This window comes from Empidonax traillii, unplaced genomic scaffold (assembly GCF_003031625.1).
Source record: "Empidonax traillii isolate 1590-97213 ecotype Southwest subspecies unplaced genomic scaffold, ASM303162v1 scaffold1962:size128196, whole genome shotgun sequence".
NCBI lineage: Eukaryota > Metazoa > Chordata > Aves > Passeriformes > Tyrannidae > Empidonax > Empidonax traillii.
The window spans coordinates 99123-120666 of NW_020957155.1; the positions used below are offsets into that span (position 1 = coordinate 99123).

At 39.9% G+C, this 21544-nt stretch overlaps 1 protein-coding gene across 1 annotated transcript in view; it reads left to right on the forward strand.

Annotated features, from left to right (window-relative positions):
* FAM135B (family with sequence similarity 135 member B) overlaps positions 1–21544 on the forward strand; it is a 118543-nt gene that overhangs the window by 95043 nt on the left and 1956 nt on the right. Inside the window, exons 9-18 of the mRNA XM_027909147.1 lie at positions 2921–3076; positions 5124–5197; positions 8921–9075; positions 10097–12146; positions 13582–13748; positions 14914–15005; positions 17161–17258; positions 17553–17704; positions 18517–18627; positions 21224–21337. Of these exons, the coding sequence (XP_027764948.1) occupies positions 2921–3076; positions 5124–5197; positions 8921–9075; positions 10097–12146; positions 13582–13748; positions 14914–15005; positions 17161–17258; positions 17553–17704; positions 18517–18627; positions 21224–21337 (3169 nt within the window). The remainder of the gene's footprint in view (positions 1–2920; positions 3077–5123; positions 5198–8920; positions 9076–10096; positions 12147–13581; positions 13749–14913; positions 15006–17160; positions 17259–17552; positions 17705–18516; positions 18628–21223; positions 21338–21544) is intronic.

The window sequence follows — 21544 nt, forward strand, 5'->3', positions numbered from 1 at the left end:
TACAGGACAGATAACAAATTTAGAGTCTTCTTGGGACTGATTTTCTGAGTCTATGAAAGTCCAGTGTGGCTTGGAATACATCAGAAAATGGCATCATTTATTTCTCTGTATTTTCCACTTCCTGTCCAATTCTTCTTCCTAAAATCTTAATGATGTGTTTTGCATGGTATTATCAATAAAGCCAGTCTGCCTTGACTGGTGCTTGAGATTTGATGAGGACAGTGTGGCAACAGATAAGGGAACAAAACAGCCAGAACAGCTGGTTCTATGGATTTTCCTGTATGGAAAATTTCCTGCTGGAAAATGTTTTGCCTTAGAGTCATAGGATGATGTTTTTCTATGTATCTATTTGATTATAAAGACAGTGAATATGCAGGGACTTGATACAGAGGTTGAGACCTTGCACAATATTGGTGGGATGTAGGTGCATCTCTGAAGTGTCAGTGCATGGACCTCTGTGCTGTACAGATTAGTATTGCAGTGCTCTCCCTGTATTTTGCCTCTAGGAATATGTGAACTGAAACCATTTTTTTTTTTTTCCCAGCAGAACATAAGAAAAGCAGTAATTTATAAAGGAAGAGAAAGCTATTAGAACCCATACAGAGAGGGGCCTGTGGGGTTAGTCTCCCATTACCACTGTGTTTCCAGAGCAAGGTCGATTTTTAAAATTAAATACAAATAAAAAGAAAAAAAAAAAAAAAAAAAAAAAAAAAAAAAAAAAAAAAAAAAAAAAAAAACAAAGAAAGAAAAAAAGTGAGTTTAAACCTGCCATGACTTTGTATTCAATCTGAGAGCACAGCAGATACTCAATGCAGGAGAAAGTGGAAGGGAAATAGTTTTTCAATTGTGTAATTGATTGATTTATAAACAAACAAGGAAAAATAACTCCTCAAAAAAGCCCTGTTAATTTGTTTTGTGTGACAGCATTGTTAAAACCGGAGTGTCCACCAGTGTGGCTTTTGAAAGCTGCAGCACAGGGCACAGCCTGGCAGCAGGTGTGGGGATGGAGTCAGACACAGCTGGTAATCTTTTAATTGCTGGATTTTACTCTGAGAAACAATTCCTGGGATTTGACCTGTGTGTAGCAGTGCAGTAGAAGTAGGCATTGTCTTTTCCCTCCTTTCTTCTTTCCATCTTCCTTCTTTCCTTCCTTCCTCTCTGATAGCTTCAGAAGTTTAAGAACTAATAAGCTTGAAAAATAGCCATCACACAACTACTCCTAAAATGACTTGCATTAATAATGTATCTTCCTCGAAGACTGAGCTTCCACTTTATGATGTAAGAAACTGGCTTAAAAAATTAAAAATTAACAATTAACTGAATCAGAGCATATAAAATTGGGTACCATAAATAAAGTACTTCCCTGACTATGCAAATGGAAACGTTTGGGAAAGATCTTTTGTTTCCAAGTATCCCCATAATTTTTCTAGTACCAGAATGGATACTGGATCTTGTGCCATTTTGGACTAGTTCTTAAAACAGAATAGCATCCAGGCAATGTAAACACAGTGACAATATCTGTGTTACCCACAGACAAATTTTCTCTGCTTTTCTCACATGCAAACAATTAACTTTTTATGGTAGTTTAGTTTTCAGTGTCATAAATCTGGAAACTATCTTTATAATAAAACATGAAAAATAAACAGACTTTCAGCTGGATTGCATTTCTAGCTAAAAGAAAGACCTGGTGAAGAGCTGATTGTACTATTTGGTATTACTTCTGAAGTATTTCTGGTATTATTAATGGTTTCATGGAAACACATAGGGACCATGGGAATAGATGAAAGCTCAGATCTGCACTCTGTGCCAAAACATGGAGGTAAAATGCAATTTCTGTCTCTCCTTACGTTAACAATTATAAACACACTTTGAGAGAGTTGAGGGTGTTCGGCCTGGAGGAGAGAAAACTCCAGGGAGACTCCTTTAGCACCTTCCAGTACCTAAAGGAGGTTACAAAAGAGCTGGAGAGGATCTTTTTACAGCGGTGTGTAATGATAGGACAAGGGGATATGGCATTAAACTGACAGAGGGCAGGTTTAGATTAGACATTAGGTAGAAATTCTTTACTGTGTGAGTGGTGAGACACTGGCACAGGTTGCCCAGAAAAGCTGTGGATGCCTCATCCCTGGAAGTGTTCAAGGCCAGGTTTGTTGGGGCCCTGAGCAGCCTGATCTAGTGGAATGTGTCCCTGCACTCGGCAGGACAGTTGGAACGAGATGATCTTTAACCAAACTCATTCTATGACTCTGTGATTCTATGAAATTGTGAAACCAGGAAGCCTGATGTGCAGAGACTTTGCTGCTGGCATGAGCTTTCTCTCTGCAGAGCTTAAGCACAGAGTTGCAGCCCAGACCTGGAGGACACACAGGGATCCAACATGTGTTAGTGTGGAAGAGAAGCAACAGCAGACTCTGGGGTGTCTGTTTCCATCATGTGTTGAGGACACAGTGTTTTGGGTTTGGTTTGTTGTTCATTTCCCCCCGAGTTGCTCACCTGGCATCCTAATGTGACATGGCTGAGAGGGCTCCTTTTGCTAACAGAGGAGGGTCATGGTTTATTATTTCAGAGCATTCAGCACCATCTGGTGGATAATTTGGAACCCACATTCTTTGATTTTTTTTTTTCCTGTTTACTACATCTGCAGTAAAGTGTGTGCAAAGATTGAGTCTGTTCCCACTTCTTGCTCTCTAACTGGGTAGCTGAGAACCTCTGCGCTAAAATATGTGGCTTTTAAAGAGTAAAAGTCTCACCAGCTTTATTTGGAGCAAAATAACCGAAAATGGTAGCTTTAATAATAATACTTCTAAATCATGAGGAATTTTTGTTGTTGCTGTTGTTCCTAAAAGGACTTAATCCAACATAGAATTGATTCTTTTTCATAGCACTGTCTTGATGTTGGAATTTCCTTTCTCTCCTCCAGCTGCTGAGCAATCCAGAAAAGATAGCAGAACAGATAAGCAAGGACCTTGCCTGGCTTTGTTCTCACCTCCTGGCCCTGTGGACCCAGTTCCTAGAGGTGGCAACGCTCCATCCAGAAGTCACAGCTTATCTGACTCAGGAACATCACATGCTAAGGGTAATGATAAGCAAGTTCAGTAATGGTCATGCCCTGACAGGCATTAATGCTTTATCTAGATGTATATTTCCAATACAATTCTGCCTATATGAGTATTTATGGGAAATGGGGTGAGCGGGACAAGAGGCAAAGAAGTGAAGCCCAGGATCTGAAATTACAGATTTCAATTTCTGGAATGAGCACTTGTTGTTTTTGTGCAACTTGGGATCCTACTTAAAATGAGTGCACTTCAAACACCAGAATTAGACAAGGAGGTGGGTGGGAAGAGGTAGATATCACCTGTACTTGTCAGATATCCATAAATCATAAGAGTTTGTTTTAAGAGCCACAAACGTTAAAGTGACAAATAACCAAAAATATGATTTTATCTCAACTACTTTCACAAAACTACCATGAGGAATATAAATTTGTTCTCTTGTCTTTGTCACATACAGATATATATAGCTATTTGCCTTTTTCCAAGTGAGGTGCACACAAACAAAATACTACTATTGCTGAAACTGCTTCTTGTACTTGGTAATAAAGAAAGCACAAAACCACTTGTGATTTGAGTTAATGTTGTCAGATCTACTTATCTGATGAGTTCAACAAGTGCTTTGTCTTTCATTAGGATGTTCTTGGTTATTGACCAGACATCAGTTCAGCACATCCCCTGAGCTGAACTCGGTCTGATCTAATCATTAGAGCAGGGACAGTAGGGAAAAGGGCGGGATTCACCTTGCTTAGCTTTAGGAGTGTATAATGAAGGTATTGACATCTCAGCTTACATTTTTGCTCCTGTCAAAGTCAGTGGAGGTCTGCTGACTCTCCAGAGTGACCAGAACAACCCTCCAGTTTCTCTCCCCAAGAGCATGGTTGAGCTGGTTCCCCTGGTTAGTCTGACTAGGTCTCCCTTGATTCTGGGAGGACCTGGGTGTTTTTCAGCCAAGGGACCCAACTCTGTATGCTCCCAGTTCCAGTAAGGTGGATCCCAGCCTGTGGTTTCTTCCAGCCTCGACTGATGCCTCCTGCCTGCTTGCCCTTTGTCAAATTATATATCCTTGTATGCTTCATATAAATTGTTCTTTCCCATATAAACAGTGTGTAATTATACTTTTCCAGCACTGGAAAACACTTGGAGAGCCCCATATGAAAATTCCTACTATTAAGATAGAGGGTTTTTGAAGTGATTCTAGTCCTTTTTTTCAGAAAAAAACATTTTTTAAAGCACAGCTGGGGTTTAGGGAGAGGCTGAGATGCTGTGACATATGCTTTTCTCTGCAGTTTTCTGTCACTGTAACAGAGGTCACTTTTACAATTACTATTAGGAATGTATGGGCTGCAGTTTAACAGCTCAGTACATTTGATTGCATATTATGCTTGATTCATTTAAACTCAAAGCTTATTCCAGGGCAGATGACAGCACTGAGTTTTTTATAGCTTATTTCACACTCTGTGCTCTGCCAGCCACTTCAGATCCATGGCTCTTTTGTAATTGATTATCCAACACTGAACAGATCTAATGCCCATGAAGGGGTTTGAAGAGCTCTCATTCTGTAAGTATCATGACATAAGCAGGTGTGTTTCTACCATGATAGGGCTTATTCTCCTCTGGACTGACATGTACGACTTCCTTTGCTGTCTTGATGGTTTGATAGTCACTGTGAGTCACTGTGGATATTCCCATAGAGGAGACAATCAATTGTTCTAATTTAGTTGTTGCTCCACTAATGCTGTACAATTTTCATAGTGGGAAAGGAAGAAATCTTCCCTGCTTTAAGGAATACAGAGGGAAATGGTAAATTTCACCGCTTTTAGAAAATTAGTCAGAAGATGCAGATAACCAAATTTTGATTTATTTTCAAGGGGCACTTCTTACCTCACAGCAAAATATGCAACAGCATCAGCTGCTTTGTGCTGGACTGGGAAATTGAAGCAAAATTGAACTCTTTGGTTTTTTCTGTCAACAGAATGGTGCTACCACACTGAGGAATCTGGTCCTGACAGTCATTGCTCTGTTATTAGACTCATAGTACTTAGGTTTAACTCACGTGTTTCTCCCTCTCAGGTGAGGAGATTCTCCGAAGCCTTCTTCTACACCGAGCACCAGAAACCTGCTGTGCTCACATTCCAGGAAGGCCTGTAAGTAACCCACTAACCCTCCCCTGTCACTGGAATTACTGAAAATTTACTTTAAAATGTTTTGCAGTGAAGATTGAGGTATTTTTCTGCTGGATATGGAGGAGTTTGATTTGAGAGAAGTCAGTGGCTCTATTTTAGCTCCATATTGTAAAACACTTGAAATGAGTTTCAAAAGTAAGTGACTCTGATCAGTCCCCAGAAAGAATTAATTTCAAGCTTCATATATACATATATTCCTTTCTTCAATTAAATTCCTGAACCAAATCCACCAGATCCAGCAGGGACAGTTTAATGGGAAAAAACTACTGGGAAGAAACAAATCTTAACATTTACAGATTCTCTCTTTACGGACCTTATTATACATTTCTGGGGTAGATAGTCATGGATTTCTTTTGATGTTTAGTCCAGCCCTACTTTCTATAGCAGAAAGGATATTTAAATGTCAACAGGAGTATTAAACAGCCAATGCAAAGGTGTGGATGTTCAGTAGATGCAGCAGTGGAGGGCAGGAATGGGGAATACCACTATATTAGCAGGAGAAAACATGGATGTGATATGATTTCAGGGCTGATAATGAATTGACCAAGAACCAATTACATAAAACAGACAAGGATGTGGAACTGGGCTGCATTCATAAAAATATGCCCTAAAACACTGGCAATGTAAGTATTTCCCTCTGCTGGACACTTCTTGCTTGCAACCAAGTAGGGCAGCATGTGGAGCCAGTTTTAAAAATGCACGAGGGCAAATTTTGCCTTTAGTTTTAACCAATAGTCCAAAGTGGAGCATATAGATAATACTCAGGACCTGACTCCTGAGGGCAGAGATCAAAGAAAGATGCTTAGATTTGAATTTCTGAGTAATGAGGAATGTCCAGACTGTTTGTCTGCTGAAACAGCCTGTTACCATGGGTGGACCACAGCACTGCCAGTGTGGAAACTCATCTTTCAGAAGGGGCTTAAAGGCTGTGACATCAGCTCCTGCCACAATTATGAGGCTTAAGTGAGACATTTGACCCAGTGCAAAGAAGAAAACTGCTTTCTCAGAGCTGTCACTGGGAACATTAAGGCTTATTCGGTGTTGATGGAAAGGGACGTGACTTCATTAGTGGGTGAGTTGTACAAGGCTACCTTGTTCTGCCAAATTAGAACAGCACCAGGGCTGCAGGTGCCCAGCTGTGTTCACTTGGTTCTCCCACGTCAGGATTTTAGTGAGCTGTGCACAAGGAAAACCCCCATGTCAAGATCCTGGGGTGAAGGCACAGACACTCATGGCCCCATTCAAACAAACATGACCCTGCACAGGAGGAAGCCTAATTGCATGAAGTGCTTTTATTTCTCCAGGCAGCCACAGGACTAGCCTATTTCCTACATATAAACATAATGTTTTTCTTAATGATTATCAAGGAGACTGAGTAAAAAAAAAAAAATCATTAAAATATTAAAAATTGGTCTGTATGGTAAATTCAATCTATACAGGCCTTGTGGCAGAGTCATGTTTTCTTTTTTAATTTGCTAGATGATATAGCTGGAAAAACGGTCTTAAATGTCAGATTGTTATTAAGGTTATGGGTGGCAGTAGTGAGTACATGTTGGGTTCACAGAGTCTCCAGCTGAGATCAGTGCTCAGTGTGCCAGGTGCTGTACAACCACCTCGAGTAGTAACAGTTTTTTCCCCCAGTTCTTTCTTCCTTCTTACCACATTAGAGCTGGGTTTCGCCTTCTATACTGTTGTGAGTTTGCGTGAGGCCATGCACCTACGTGTCTGGTAGCATTTGACTGGTTAGACAGAAGAGGACACACCATTTCCAATATGCTGGGTATTGGCTAGGGTGGAGGCCTCTATCAGGTGATATATCCTCCCTAGATTTACAGACAAAAATGCTTTTATTCACTCCTGTTGATATCAATTATTTGTCTTTTTCACAAGGTCGTGTAATAATCAGGCAGGGGGTAATGGCTTTAAGATGAAGGACAGTAATCTCAGATTAGATATTAGGAAGAAATTCTTCCCCATGAGAGTGTTGAGGCAGTGGAACAGGTTACCCAGAGAAGTTTTGGATGCCTCATCCCTGGAAGTGTTCAAGGTCAGGCTAGATGGGGCTCTGATCAACCTAGTCTGGTGTTCCTGCCGGTGGCAGGGGGTTGGAATGAGATGATCTTGAAGGTCCCTTCAAACCCAAACCAATCTATGATTCTACTAATTAACATGTCAGTGATAAATTTATTAGGGTGCTAAGAGTTAACTCCAAACACTCAGGTGTTACTGCCAGCAAAAATGATCATTTGGCTTTTGGAGGCTCCTGTCTGAGTCATGTTTTAGAAACCAGTGACTTGTTTATCTCTGACTAAAAAATAACCTGTCTACAAGTAAGAACAAATGACAGATAGCAATAATTATGGTCTGAAGTTGAAGCTGATATCCTGCTCTGAATAAATTATTTGTGTCTGGACATAGGAAACTTCCATTCTGGCATGAATTCCAAACCTGCTGTTTGAGTTTTGGTTCATAATGTGTGAAGTGCATTTTTACAGTAACTACTACTTGATAACCTGCCTTTCGCCAATGCTAATCTGAAGTATTGCCACTGCACTGTCCTATGGAATCTGTGCAGATTTACTTTCAGCTGACCATCTGTGAAAGGCTTGTTGCCTTCCTCTTTGTATTTGATGCATTTTCAATTTTTTTTTTTTTGAGACAGATGTTTAAATAAGAAAGCTCATTAGGACTAAAATTTATTGTATTTATTAAAGCTGAACACACTTTCCTGTTCCAGTTTAATGTCACATTCACTGATGAGAACCTGGTAGCATTTTATGTGGCCCAAGTGATAGAAACAGACAGGGACCTACAAGAAAGCTGAAGAGGGACTTTTTACAAGGGCATGTAGTAATAGGGCAAGGGGGAGAGGCTTCAAACTGAAAGAGAGTAAGTTTACATTAGCTATTAGGAGGAAATTCTTTAGTGTGAAGGTGGTGAGGCACTGGAAAAAGTTGTTCAGAGAATCTGTGGATACCCTATGTCTGGACTTGTTTAAGGCCAGGCTGAGCAACCTGATCTAGTAGAAGGTGTCCCTGCCCATGTCAAGGCATTTGGAACTGGATGATCTTTAAGGTCCTTTCCAACCCAAATCATTCTATGATTCTATAACTCTAGTTCTGCCAACAGATAGTGGCTGAATTGATGTATCTGAGCTCTTCCAGATGTATATGTGTGTGAGATACCACAGTGCTCTGACATCTGGTACAAGTGAGACAGAGGACCTGCCATGCATGTTCTTGGCTTTGTTCCTCCCTGTAATGTTCAACCAAATTTTCAATTATTGCTTCCTGCATCTGGGTTTTGAAACCCTGACTTCAGCCAGAGTGACAGACCTTGTTTCCTGACCAGGAAGCCAGCTGGGTGATCCTGTCCCAGCCAGCAACTGTGACCCCTCGAGGACAGCAATGCGTTATGGCAGCTAACAGGAGCCTGTGGCAGTGGCAGCTGGAATAGTTTCAAAAATACTGAGGTCTTAAATAAGGGATTGTGCAAACTGTAGGTATTTCTAACTGAGAGATCCAATTGTCCCGGGAGTGCTGGGTATCTCCCATCCTGCATCTTCCCTCTCCCTTTAAGGACATTGACTCTCTCCTCTGCCTGCATATCAGGGCTCGCAGGAGCGATGGAGAGATGGCAGAGTAACTACTCAAACGCTCAATTTGTTTTGTGCTTTGCTGCCAGGATCCAAAGCCACGCACAGATTTCTACAGAAATTCGTAACTCGGAGTATTTCACCAGCATGCCCCCGCTGCCGGCAGAATGCCTCGACATCGACGGGGACTGGAACACTCTCCCAGTTATCTTTGAAGACAGGTACATGGATATGCCTTGCAAAGGTGAGTGAAACACTACAAGGTGCAGCTTCCTGAGAGCTTGAACTGAGGGAGTTTTGCTGTCCCAGCCCATGACAAACCATTTCACATCCCTCGTGCTGAGCTTGGAAGAGAGTGTGGCCCCTTAAGTAATTCAACTGAATTCTTCTGGTTTCCATAATAGAAAACTAGAGTATTTCCTTCTTATTTTTCATCTGTTTTGTTAAAACTGGCAAAATCTAGAAAGAAAACTACATTGTTTAGATTTTTGTTATAGTACAAATTTAAAGGCAAAACGCTATGACTGTTATCCCCACTGTGACATCTAGTGGTAAGAAATCTCAGAACAAAAAAACACAGTTCGACTGTAAAGCTCAACACTTTCCTGAAAGGCAGCATTGCCTTTCAAAAAATATTTTGCCCTTGATTGCCCAAATCAAAATTTTTAATGAAGAAATTATTTAACTATGCGAATTTTTTAGTAAAACCTCAGACTTCAATACCTTTTTCTTTTAACCATTAACAAGGGAGCAATATGGATTAATAATATAGGTCACCATAGTCTAGTGAACATAGGCTGTAGTACAAAATGTCCACCCTTCCACAGTTATTCTACTACCTAAATTTTGATAATGCTCTTTATAGATATTTAAACTATTAAAATGAGAATTAAACTGCTTCAAAAGAGCTATACTGTGAACAATGTCAAATGAGAGCAGGAATAAAAAGAAGTATCAGCTTTGTTTCACTTATCTGTGCTTTAAAAATTAAGAGTTTATGTGCAGTTGTACTGAGGAAAGTGTATTTTACTGATACTGTTTTCTTTGGCCTAAAAATAACTGTTCAGTGAGTATAATTCTAGTTACATGCACTCTGGCATATGAATTTGTAATCTACCTTGTTATGTATGTATAATTTACATAATATAAATATATACAGCATAATTTTTTAAGACTTAAAATCACTTTTAAAAGTCCCACATCACTTTGAGGTGATTTGTTGTGTTCTTACAGATGCTACTACTATTTTTCTTTTTTTCTTTCAGATCAGAATTTGGAAGTCTTCTCAGATTTCGAGGTTCCTGCAAATACTCAAATGGATGTAATAGATGAAAATGAAGACTGTGCATCAAATGACGCCACTGCAGTAATAAAAGGAGACTTTGGGAAAGGTACTCCACTAATACATGACAGGATAAACAGGAATCCCTCATGCCTATACAGCAGTACTGAAGGTGCTGCTGAGGGTTTAAACCAGCACTCCACATCTCAGGTATGTACAGCTAACAAAGAAGGCCAAAGGAAACCTGAAAATATTTTTGTTTCAAGAAGGGAAACTGTCTCTGACTCAGAGCCAGGCAATACAGAACACATACCAGGAGACTTTGAAACACCCAAGGAAGTTCTATTATTAAAAGATAATAATCTTGGGGCGGATGTAACTTGTGGAGACACAAAATCTAGCAATAAGGACTCTCACAAAAGTGAGCCTGTGTTAATTGTCAGTGGTCAATATGAGTGTGGAGCGTGTGGAACTGATAGCTCAGAAGACAGGACTGAAATACATAAAATAGATGAATCTGGTCATCCTGAGAATAATTTCACTTCGTCTGAGCTTGCACTGAATGAGTTGACCAGTCTTGAAAAACCAGAAGATCCCGACACCAAGGCTCATCTGCCTGTTTTGAAACCTTTGCCCTCACACTGCTTTGAAGTGAAATCGCTCACAAAGGAGCAGCGGGGTGAGGAGAGCGAAGAGTTTACCCTTACGTCAGGGGCCATTAAAAGATCCTCCTCTATAATATCTGATTCAGGCATTGAAAGTGAACCAAGCTCAGTGGCGTGGTCCGACGCTCGGAGTCGGGCGCTGGAGCTGCCCAGTGATCGAGAGATCCTGCACCACTTGGTCCGGAGACATGCCATCCACCGAAACTCTCTGGAGGGTGGCCACACGGAAAGCAACACTAGCTTGCCCAGTGGGATCCAAGCATCACTCACATCCATCAGCTCTTTGCCTTTTGAAGAAGACGAGCGGGAAGTTGAACTCACCAAACTGACAAAATCTGTCTCAGCTCCTCAGATCAGCAGCCCAGAAGAGCCCACGGAGGAGGTGGATATATCCAAACGCATTGAGGCAACCTTGGGAGACCAAAACTCAAAAAGCTGCGTGGAAACAGAGGGTGACGACGGGAAATTAATCATGGACTCTTCTGAGTGTCAAATCACCACTGAAAGTGGACAAATAGAGCCAAGACGACATCCCAATCCCTCCCTCCAACACAGTAGTAGTAACACTGAGTTAAAAGGGGAGGAGGAGAAAGGTTTTCCAGAGACTTGTAATTTGGAAAATGCAAGGCCACCCCTTTGTCCAAAGCAGCTCCAAGAAAATGTCTCTGAGAGCCAGTCACTGGAGAGCAATGGTGAGTGCAGCTTAAAAACACCAAGGGCTTGTAATTACTTGGAACAAAATATAGATAAGCTTGATACATGCATTGAGGATCCAAAGGATAAACTTAAGCTGGACAGTTTAAAAATACAACAGGGCTTCTCCAATAGCAGAATTTCAGGAGAGAAGAGTTTCTCTCAAAGTGTAAAGGTGGTACCAGATTTGTGCTATCCCGTTACAGCTCCGTCAGAGACCTCCACTGAATTTGGCTCACTGCAAAGAGAGTGTGGCAGCTCTCTTGCTGCTGAGAGCCCAGCAGTGTGTGCAGAAATGCAGGTGTTACAAGAAATAGAGCTCAATGACTCACCTGCCCCAGCAGACCCTGCAGCAGGGTCCTACCGGGCTGAACATCCTCAGGAACCCAACAGCCAAGAGCATAAACTTGTAGCGAACGGCACCGGGTTTCCTTTGGCAGCGACGGAGGGAGTAGCCCTGGAAAGCAGAAAGGCTGCTGATGTGGTTAACCTGTCAGTCTCTTGCACAGCCACGTGTCTTCCCTTCTCTTCCGTGCTCAAAGAGACCCCTGCCATGGTCGGCCTCTCTGCAAAGCAGGCTGTGATCCCCATCACACGCCAGCCCCTGGGCTCCTTTGGAGTTGTCTCTTCTAATTCCGATGAGGTGGATGAAGAGATGAACGAAAGGATGCTGAAGTAAGAATGTCTAATTACTTCATTATTGTAACTGTAATGCCAAGAGACCCTGGCAAAATTCAGGACCCTAAAACACTAGGCACACAGTAGCCTTGCACTTGAGACAGTTGCCTGAGGAATTTCAGTATAAATAATCCAAATACACAAATAGTTTGTATAGAATGAGTTATCTAAATAGACAGGAAGGATGAAAACACACAGAGACCAAGATTTTCAAAGACTAAACAGATTGGCACACTACCACACGTACACTTCAGTTATATTTTGATGTCTCTGCTGTGCTGAGTGCAACAGTAACACTGGCATTTCTCAACCCATTCAATGTTCCAAAATGTTGGAGCTGTCTGCATGTGCTTTCTTTTGAAAGGCAAAGGTTTTTTTTTTTATTCTTTTGAAAGCATTTTCAGGTTTGTTTTATACACCATGATGTAAGTCCTGCCTAATTTAAGCACAAAATTTGTTTCTTATTTGTGAAACAGAACACTTAAGCATGTATTCATGCACATGAATCAAAGGCCTCCACATCCAAGACCCAAAAGCTAGTTTTTTCATTCTCGTGTCCCTTAAAATTTAGTTGGCTTGATGTAAGTAAATGCTCACTATTGGACTCATTGATCTTAGAGGTCTTTTTCAGCCTTAATGATTCTATAAGTGGCCTTAAGCTGCCCCAAAGCTTTGAAGCTTTATATCTACTAATTTGATCCATCCTGGTTCTCTCCCTAATTCTACATTTACGTTGTGTCTATTAATTCCTAAAAGCTCTGGATAAGTTTTGCTAAGTCAAAAGCCCACTGAAGAGTTTGTCATCTTCAGCCAGCAGAATGCTTCAGGGAGAATTCAGGTGTCACATTTTAGGTCTTTAGTAAGAAAGGGGCTAGTTTAATTTTTTGAGCACTGAGCTGCTCTTCCTCTAAATCCTACAAAATGTTTGGAAAAGAAACCAAAGATCCAAACCAAACCAACCTAACAATATCTATCATATGAGGTGCATCTTTTAATTCTAGTCTGAGGATGGGGAAGAACACCTTCTACCTGACTATAAATGCATCTGATGCTAGTGAAATGACACATTTTTTATTTCATTACCTATAAGGCCAATGACACTGTTAGGATGAAAAAATTGTTAATTCTGTATCTTAGTCTCATTGTGACAAGCTACCAGAAAATTATTTTTACACTACTCTTTCATTCCTCTGGCAGGTGTAAGGTGCTAATGCACTTTAACTATTCCCTGTATTTAACCAAGTTACTCAGAAACAAACTTTCTTCCCTGCATCCTGATTTCATTCAGTCCTAACAGACAAAGAAGGGTATCCAGGTCTCTGCTAGAAAGCTGCAAACATAACTCCTTGCAAGTACAAGCCTTCTCATTTCTAGTTTGAAGGTTTGTTGTTGAACACCCAGTTCTACTGTGATTAATTAATGTATTCTCCAGTTTTTATCAGGCCAAAGAAAAATTTAAAAAAGAAATGAAGATTGAAGGATTTCTGTACAGTGACTTATCTGTACTAGCTTCTGATATCCCATATTTTCCACCAGAGGAAGAGGAAGAAAATTTAGAAGATGGAATTCACCTGGTTGTGTGTGTCCATGGATTGGATGGTAAGGCCAGGAGGAATTACTGTTTGTAAGTCATTTTGGTGTAAATTAAAAAAAAAAGACAGATGTTCAGCAAGTACGAAAGAATAGAAAGTCTAAGTATTTATCTTAGCTAAGTATTTATTCCTTACTATGCTATATGGTTCATCGCAATAAAAGACCTAAGGGAATATGAAATATTTGGGCTAAGAAATGGGGGGCTGCAACCTTTGTTTGGTTATGTTTAAATAGAATTTTATACCAAAGCATATCAATCCTCCTGTGTACAGAAGTTCATTACAGTAACTTCTTCTGTCTTTCCACAAATACTTGGTTGTTTTGCAGTATGTCACCAGGAGGAAAAAATATTTAACCTCCCAAAACACTGTTATAGGGAAGAGAGTGGCTGGTGTTAGAAACTGGGAGAATAAAAATCATTATTCACTGCAGAGGAAGCAGATCTTGGAATTTTTCTACATGCATGCTTTCTGAGCAGAAAACAGTTGTGTAAAATGTGAAGCTTCATTTGTCAAATTCTTGGTATTAACGGGAAAAGCATAGATTTTTAACCTTGAAACTACAGAGAAGGAGGGGTAGAGAGTGAAATCTCAAAAAAAAAAAAAAATGGAAAACAAACACTTACTGGCTTGAGCAAGGACTGTTTGCCATTAAATATCTCAGTGGCAGGAATGTCCTCCTTGTGAGGTGGCTGTGCCTGCTTTCCCAGCAAAATATTTTGGGAGGCTTTGGAATTTCCTAGTATGGAATGGGGTCTCTCTCTAAATATTAGGAGCCTGAGAGTATTTCAGCACCATCTCTAGTTGTGAATACACTCCATCTGCAGGTACAGCTCTGCAGCCCAGCATGTGCCACACCATCTGTAAAGATGGAAGGACAGACCTCAGCTTGTTGTCTTTTTTGTCCTACCTCTGCTGTTCAGCAAATAGAAGACAGAGTTATTCTGGGTCTGACCTTTGCCCCTTTTTCCCCACAGCAACAAGCAAGGTCCAGCCCACCTGGGACAGGCTGTGTGTGTTCTTGCTCTCCCCCTGTTTCAATGCATGGTGTGGTAACCTTCTTATCAGCACTTAGCAAGAGCTCCCTGGTGTCAAGGTTGTTGTGTTAAATTGGCTCTATACCTGTTATTTTTCCGTTGGATTGCATCTTATAAAATGCCTTTTATTTCCAGGTAACAGTGCAGATCTGCGCCTGGTAAAGACTTTTATAGAACTGGGACTTCCCGGTGGAAAACTGGACTTCCTAATGTCTGAAAGAAATCAGGTAGTACAGAACTAATTTCTGTCTTCCTTTAGATTGCCAAAACAGGGCCTTTAACAAAAGCCTTTTCAGCAGCTGAATGAACCAAAAGCACTGGTGAATTCAGAGAATTGTACGTAGCATTTAGTGCAAAGGTCTGGTCCTATTACTGTCTAATTTGATAGGGTGTTCAAACCTACTGGAAAATATTCCTGGCACTAAAGTGAAAGGCAGTGACATTAGCAGTAATAGGGCTAGACCTTAGAGGAAGAAAGTGGATTTATCCTGTCAGTTTGAAAACTTGGCAGCCTGGTGCCTCTGCAACACCGCACAGATGGAAAGCAGCAAGTTTAGTGATGGTAAATTCTCTGGAGGATGTGGAATATCCAGCAGGTGTTGTCAACTCCCTTTGCTGCATCAGCCATTGTTTCTCCTGTTGCAATGTTTGTGAGATTTATTTCCTTGAATGATAAAGAAATGTGTTCCAGAAAAATTGATTGCTGGTCTAGGCAGAGAAACCAAAATGAATCCAGTGCTTTGCTCTGCAATGAACACATATTTATGACACAAAGGTCTAACTTTATGCACAAGATAAGGATTTCCAGTGCCCAGTCAGGAACATTATTCTGATTTATAAGCCACTGAGAAAGTTGAGTCAAAACTTTCCAACCTTCTTTGTTCAACAGCTTTTATATTTTGAAGTGGCTGGTTGGTGTCAGTCTGTGAACTCACCACCTTCCAGCTCACATCCCTGTCAGCAGCAGACCTGTACACTGAATGTAAGCAAGGTGAAATGAGACCGCTCCATACTTCCATCAAAGCCTCTTCTCAGAGAAGAGAATGTTTTCAGAGAACGAAAAATCATACAGCATCTATATTTAAAATTATCCAGAGCCCATAGGGGAACTATTTAGAGGTCTTATGGTCTGTGAAGGTGGGGAAATTCTCACAGCACTGGAAATTGAACCTGGATGGTTTGACGACTATTTTGGTGCTGCAAAGCATTCCATTGCTGTTTTTTAACTTTCTCTGAGAACCACACTGAAAATGGCCCAAGAAATCAGTCATTTAGTTGTTTTTCCTTACAGAGGAAAATGCAAATCACTTATTTTAGACCTTCATTTGTGATGCATTTGAAAAGCTCAGTCAGGCTGAAATGATAGGAAAGGATGGAGATATAGCCAGGTGAAATATGAAGCTTGATGTGCTTTGTTTATGATTGACATTCAGGCTGATGTTCTTCCACTTTTAAACAACCTGAAAGGTTTGGGATAATGAGCCTAGAAGGAAATCATTAATTATCAATGCAAACAAAACAAACAGGCAGAAGGTTAGTGGACTGTTTGTAGTTTATGAGAACATTTATTTTAAGTCTCTGTTGAAAAGTGAATATGCTCATGTTTTCTTTTGCAAGAGCTGCAATTAGCAAGATGAGTTGTGTCACAAAAGCATTAATTACTGATATGTTTCAAAAGCATTAATTACTGATATGTTTTACTGAATAGCTGTTCCAACATTTGATGATTGTTTTTGTGGCATCTCATTAGTTATGAATTTGATTTAGAGCCCTGTTGAATTGCCAAATGACACAGTTCTGAGTAAGATCTGCCTGCAATTGTATAGACTGGACAATATATTATTTGTTTTATTGTCTCACAACTGGCAGTACTGTTGCAAGCAACAAATTGTTCGCTTCTCTAAACTCATTCTCCTTCTGGTGGCTGTTGAATAAGAAATGCACAGCATTTGATTAAGATGGCCAAATAATTTCATGATGACATCCTGATCATCAGCATAACTCTCATGTCAGCAGATAATGCTGTAAACTGTTTTATCGCTGTAATCTGTTGAATCCCAAATGCCGAAAGCTATTCTTCCATGTGCAGAGTCTGATATCTAGAACAGCTGAGCATTAACAGTCATCACAATATCAAGTCAGGCTGCTTTAGCATCATACTTACGGTTGTGGAGCCACTCAAAAATCTCTTTCAAAGAAGAACTTCAATTTCTTAGAGGACCTGGAGATTGAGAAAAATCCCCCCTCTTCACCCTTGAGAATGTATAAAGAAAATTTACACAGTTTATTACATTTCTCCTTGCATTTTACTTTGAAAAACAACATCTATCTTCAATTAGAGCAGTGTATTTTAACTCACTAACTCATTTCATTTTTCACCAGACTGACACTTTTGCTGATTTCGATACAATGACTGACCGATTATTGGATGAAATTATTCAGCATATCCAGTTGTACAACCTCTCCATATCCCGAATAAGGTAAGCCTTATGGCAGTTAATAGTCTGTAACTTTTTGAGTTACATGAGCAACACCCAGCGAAATTAGCTTTTCCTAAAGTGCTCTGTGTTAAAACCATTGAATCAGTGAGACTAATTTTTACATTGTTATAGATGAAAGAGCATCTTGTAGGCTGAAAAAAACCATGAAATGATAGCTAAAAGACTAACTGATAACTGAGTGAAACAGTCCCCCACAAGAGCAATTTGTTTACGTTTAATATAAAGAAAATACAGATGGATTTTGTCTTAGTGTAATTCTTTTTTTCCCAACAGTTTTATCGGACATTCCCTTGGTAACGTCATCATTCGATCTGTACTAACTCGGCCCAGGTTTCGCTATTACCTCAACAAGTTGCACACCTTCCTGTCCCTCTCTGGCCCTCACCTTGGAACCCTTTACAACAACAGCACTTTGGTTAGTACAGGTAAGAGCTGGTGGGATAGCTGTGACTGCCTGTGGGCCATGGCAGAATGTGTGAGAGGGCAACAGAGGGAGTCAGCAATAAATCGTAGCATGACTTGTGCACTGAAGTTGTGAAAAATATTTTTTGAAGGCTTCAAACCCACAAAAAAAGATTGCAACGAGAGTGGCTTTCAGTATCTACTACAAGGTCCATCACAGTGCTCCCTGGAAAACCCAAGGGTGTGCAGCAGTGAGAGATGACTCTGCTTCTACTTAGTCTTCCACTTAGTCTTCCACTTCTCTGGATGAGAGAGGCATCTCTAGGGCTGAAAAAGACACTTTTTTATCGAAATCGAATGTCCACAATTGAAAGTTCATTCTTCCTCAGTGTTTCTGCTACCATGACATGGATAATCATAGAATCATAGTATAATTTGGGTTGGAAGGGACCTTAAAGATTATCTAGTTCCAACCCTGTAACAATGAGCAGGGACATCTTCAAAACAATTAGTTTCATCAGAGCCCAGTCCAACATGACCTGGAATGTTTCCAGGGATGACATCTCCCACCTCTCTGGATAACCTGATCTAGTGTCTACATCCCTCTTGGTAAAGGATTTATTCCTTATATCTAGTTTAAATCTATCCTCTTTTAGTTCAAAACTTTTACCTCTATCCTGTGAGACCCTTAGACTTTTCTCCCTGTTGATTAGGAATGAAAGAGTAGAAAAGACTTCTGAATTACAGTGCTATCCTTACTGTAGGCACATGCCACTGATTGCCTTGCTTGTTAAGTAGCAAACAAGATGAAAATATGCACCAATTTTCATTCCAGGTCTGTGGCTCATGCAGAAGTTGAAAAAGTCAGGGTCGCTTTTACAACTGACCTTCAGGGACAACGCGGATCTGCGCAAGTGTTTCCTCTATCAGCTCAGCCAAAAAACGGGTGAGTAGGGCTTGATGTGCCTGTGGAAATACCAAGAGTTGTGCTGGATTAGCATTTTCTCCAAGGAGTAAAGTAAATCTCCATTTTGTTAAAAATCTTTCTTTGAACACTCTTGTTTTCAGGAAGTTTAACTCTTTCTAAAATCTAATATCTATTTTATCTGTGCATTTTTTTTTGTGCTGGTTATCAGAAAATATATTTGCTAAACTGTTAGTATCAAACAAGACCTTTGTGCTGCATTAAACATGCACCTAAGTTTATATTCTGCAAGCAAGAAACATCATTCTTGACAGGCCACCACTGCTTAATTTATGCTACTAGATGAAAACTATTTTTCATTTCTTATTATTTTTTGTAAGTTTAACATCTCTTGTCAGTGGGAAATATGACTCTGGGAGATGAAGAGCAAATTTTATTCATGTCTGTTGTGACAATTTTGTACTAAAGAGAGATGTATGGCCTCACACTGGAAAAATGTTGTCTGAATAAAGCATCTTTTTACCCCATCTTTGGTCTGTCATGAATAAATAAAATAAATTAGGCTTTTCTTAAGAGAACAAAACAAGTGTGATCCTTTTATAAAGCAAATGTTTTCTTTTAAGAGTTATTTTAAATATTGCCTGTGAGCAAACTGGTGCCAAGTATGTAGTTACAAGGTCTCTACTTGATGTTTAATTTTTTTTCTGTTTGTTACACTGCTAATAGGAAACAAATATCAATATGAATATGACATCTTAATTCTTAGTATGACCAACATAGACTTGTTTCTTGATTTTATGAATGCACTACATATCATAATCAGTGACGTATAGGTCATGAAGGTGATGTATATTGGCATTATTTGGATTTTCCCTTTGATTCCCTGGCTCTCATTTCCATGGAGTACAGTCGATGTCTGAGTTACTACTGTTGAGTTAAAATGAATTGGGTCTACACAGGAAGCTTAAAATGTAACTTCCCAAGAAAAAGAATTCCTAATCATGTGTTGTGAGTCAAAGTGATTTATTGTTTGTTAGTTTGGTAGACTGGAGACATAACACAATATAAATTAAGGTGTTGTCCCTGAAAATACAGAAAGCAGAAATTTAAATGCGGAGATGGTTGCCTGAAAAGTCAGAATCATCCAGGTACGTGCTTAGGCAAAAAATCTGAAGAAGCAGATAGGTCAATATGTGAACATATGAGCTGGCATACTGAGTCAATAGAGAGATGCCCCTACCTGAGCACCCTGCTCTCAGAAGTAGCTGGGAGAACCTACAGAGGAAGGAATGCCAGAAACAGTGTTGTGCCTACATTCCCAGATGACACTTTAAACCTCCAGCAGTTTCTGACCTTCTTATTAAAGTAGAAATCCCTGCTACTTTTCAATCTCTTTGAAAACTATTTCTCATGCTTGTTTAAAAAAAAAAAATCAAACAAAACCCAACAAAATATTCTTCCCTATTGAACCTCTTCACATAGGATTTTAGATATGGTAGCACGTACTGTTGCTTCTCCTACTTTTTACTTCAGAATAAAGTTTCAAATTTGATTTGATTACACAAGAAGAAAAACAGCTTCAGCCAGGTTTTGGAAAGTCAGGCAGAAGGACCTTTCTTTGTGATGGTGACGGATAGCTTTTCTGTGAAAATCTAGAAATCACAGTCATGGAATCACAGAAACATAGGATGGTTTGGGTTGGAAAGGACCTTAGAGATCATCTCATTCCAACCCCCCTGCCATGAGCAGGGACTCCTTCCACTAGATACGGCAGCTCAAAGCCCCATCCAGTCAGGCCTTGGTTCTGGATGCTGCCAATAAAGAGAGGCATCTCCAGGCCTGAAAAGGACATTTTTTTATTGGAATTGAATGTCCACGATGGAAAGTTCAGTCTTCCACACAAGGTGGGAGGGAAGGATGAAAGAAAAACCCACAGCTCTTCTGTGCCCAGGATACTCTCTGGACTAGTAAACCAGATCATTGGTATCCATTTTCTTACTTCTCTATTAAATGTGGGGATGGAGGGCTCAAGACACCACAGACACAGCAAACATCAGGAGCCTGTTTCCGCAACTTATCAGTGGCCCCATTACCTCCAGGGAAGAGAGAGGATTCCAGGTTTCCATTCAATGTACCAGCGGTGTGCATTTATCAAGGGACTGCTGAATGTAGGAATTGGATGGATCACAAGGATCCCTCAACAGTGATGTAACAGTATGATGTTATAGCAGTGAAGTTGACTCCTTTTCTCCTTCTTCTCTCTGTTTTGTTTGAGAATTGTGCTAACTTGTTATTTTTTAGGGTTTTTTTCTTGATTAGAGGTATAAATATTTGCAAGATTAAGGTTTTAATTAGTCTTTTTTTCACAGTTTTTTTATTGGCATACAGTTTACCTGTGCGAGTGTTGATAGGTAATGAATACGTCTCAGAAACGGTAGAAATGTGTTTAGGCTGTTAGGAATATTTCTGAGCTTGTGTTGCATGTTTTAATAATTATCATGCGTTTTGAACTTAGGTTTTCAAAAGCCTTTGAACATGAAGTAGTCATGCTGACACTGTGTGTATTTTTCATCGCAGTGCTTCATTGTGATTAATGTATTTAATATATTTGCCACAGGTCTTCAGTACTTTAAAAATGTTGTGTTAGTGGCCTCACCCCAAGACAGATATGTACCCTTTCATTCAGCAAGAATAGAAATGTGCAAAAACGCACTCAAGGACAGACATACAGGTATGTTTAAGATCTTTTCTGTATTCACGAAGGTATTGAAGAACTGTGGTTTTGTGCAGCTGAGGTCATTGTATTAGAAGGGTTTTTCATCAGCAGGATGAAAACTCAAATGTTTATTTGATAAGGAAGAAAGTGTTCTCTTCCCACAGGAAATTACTGAAATCAATAAAAGAAGCTTTTCAAGAAGCTTTTTGCCTGATGACAAAA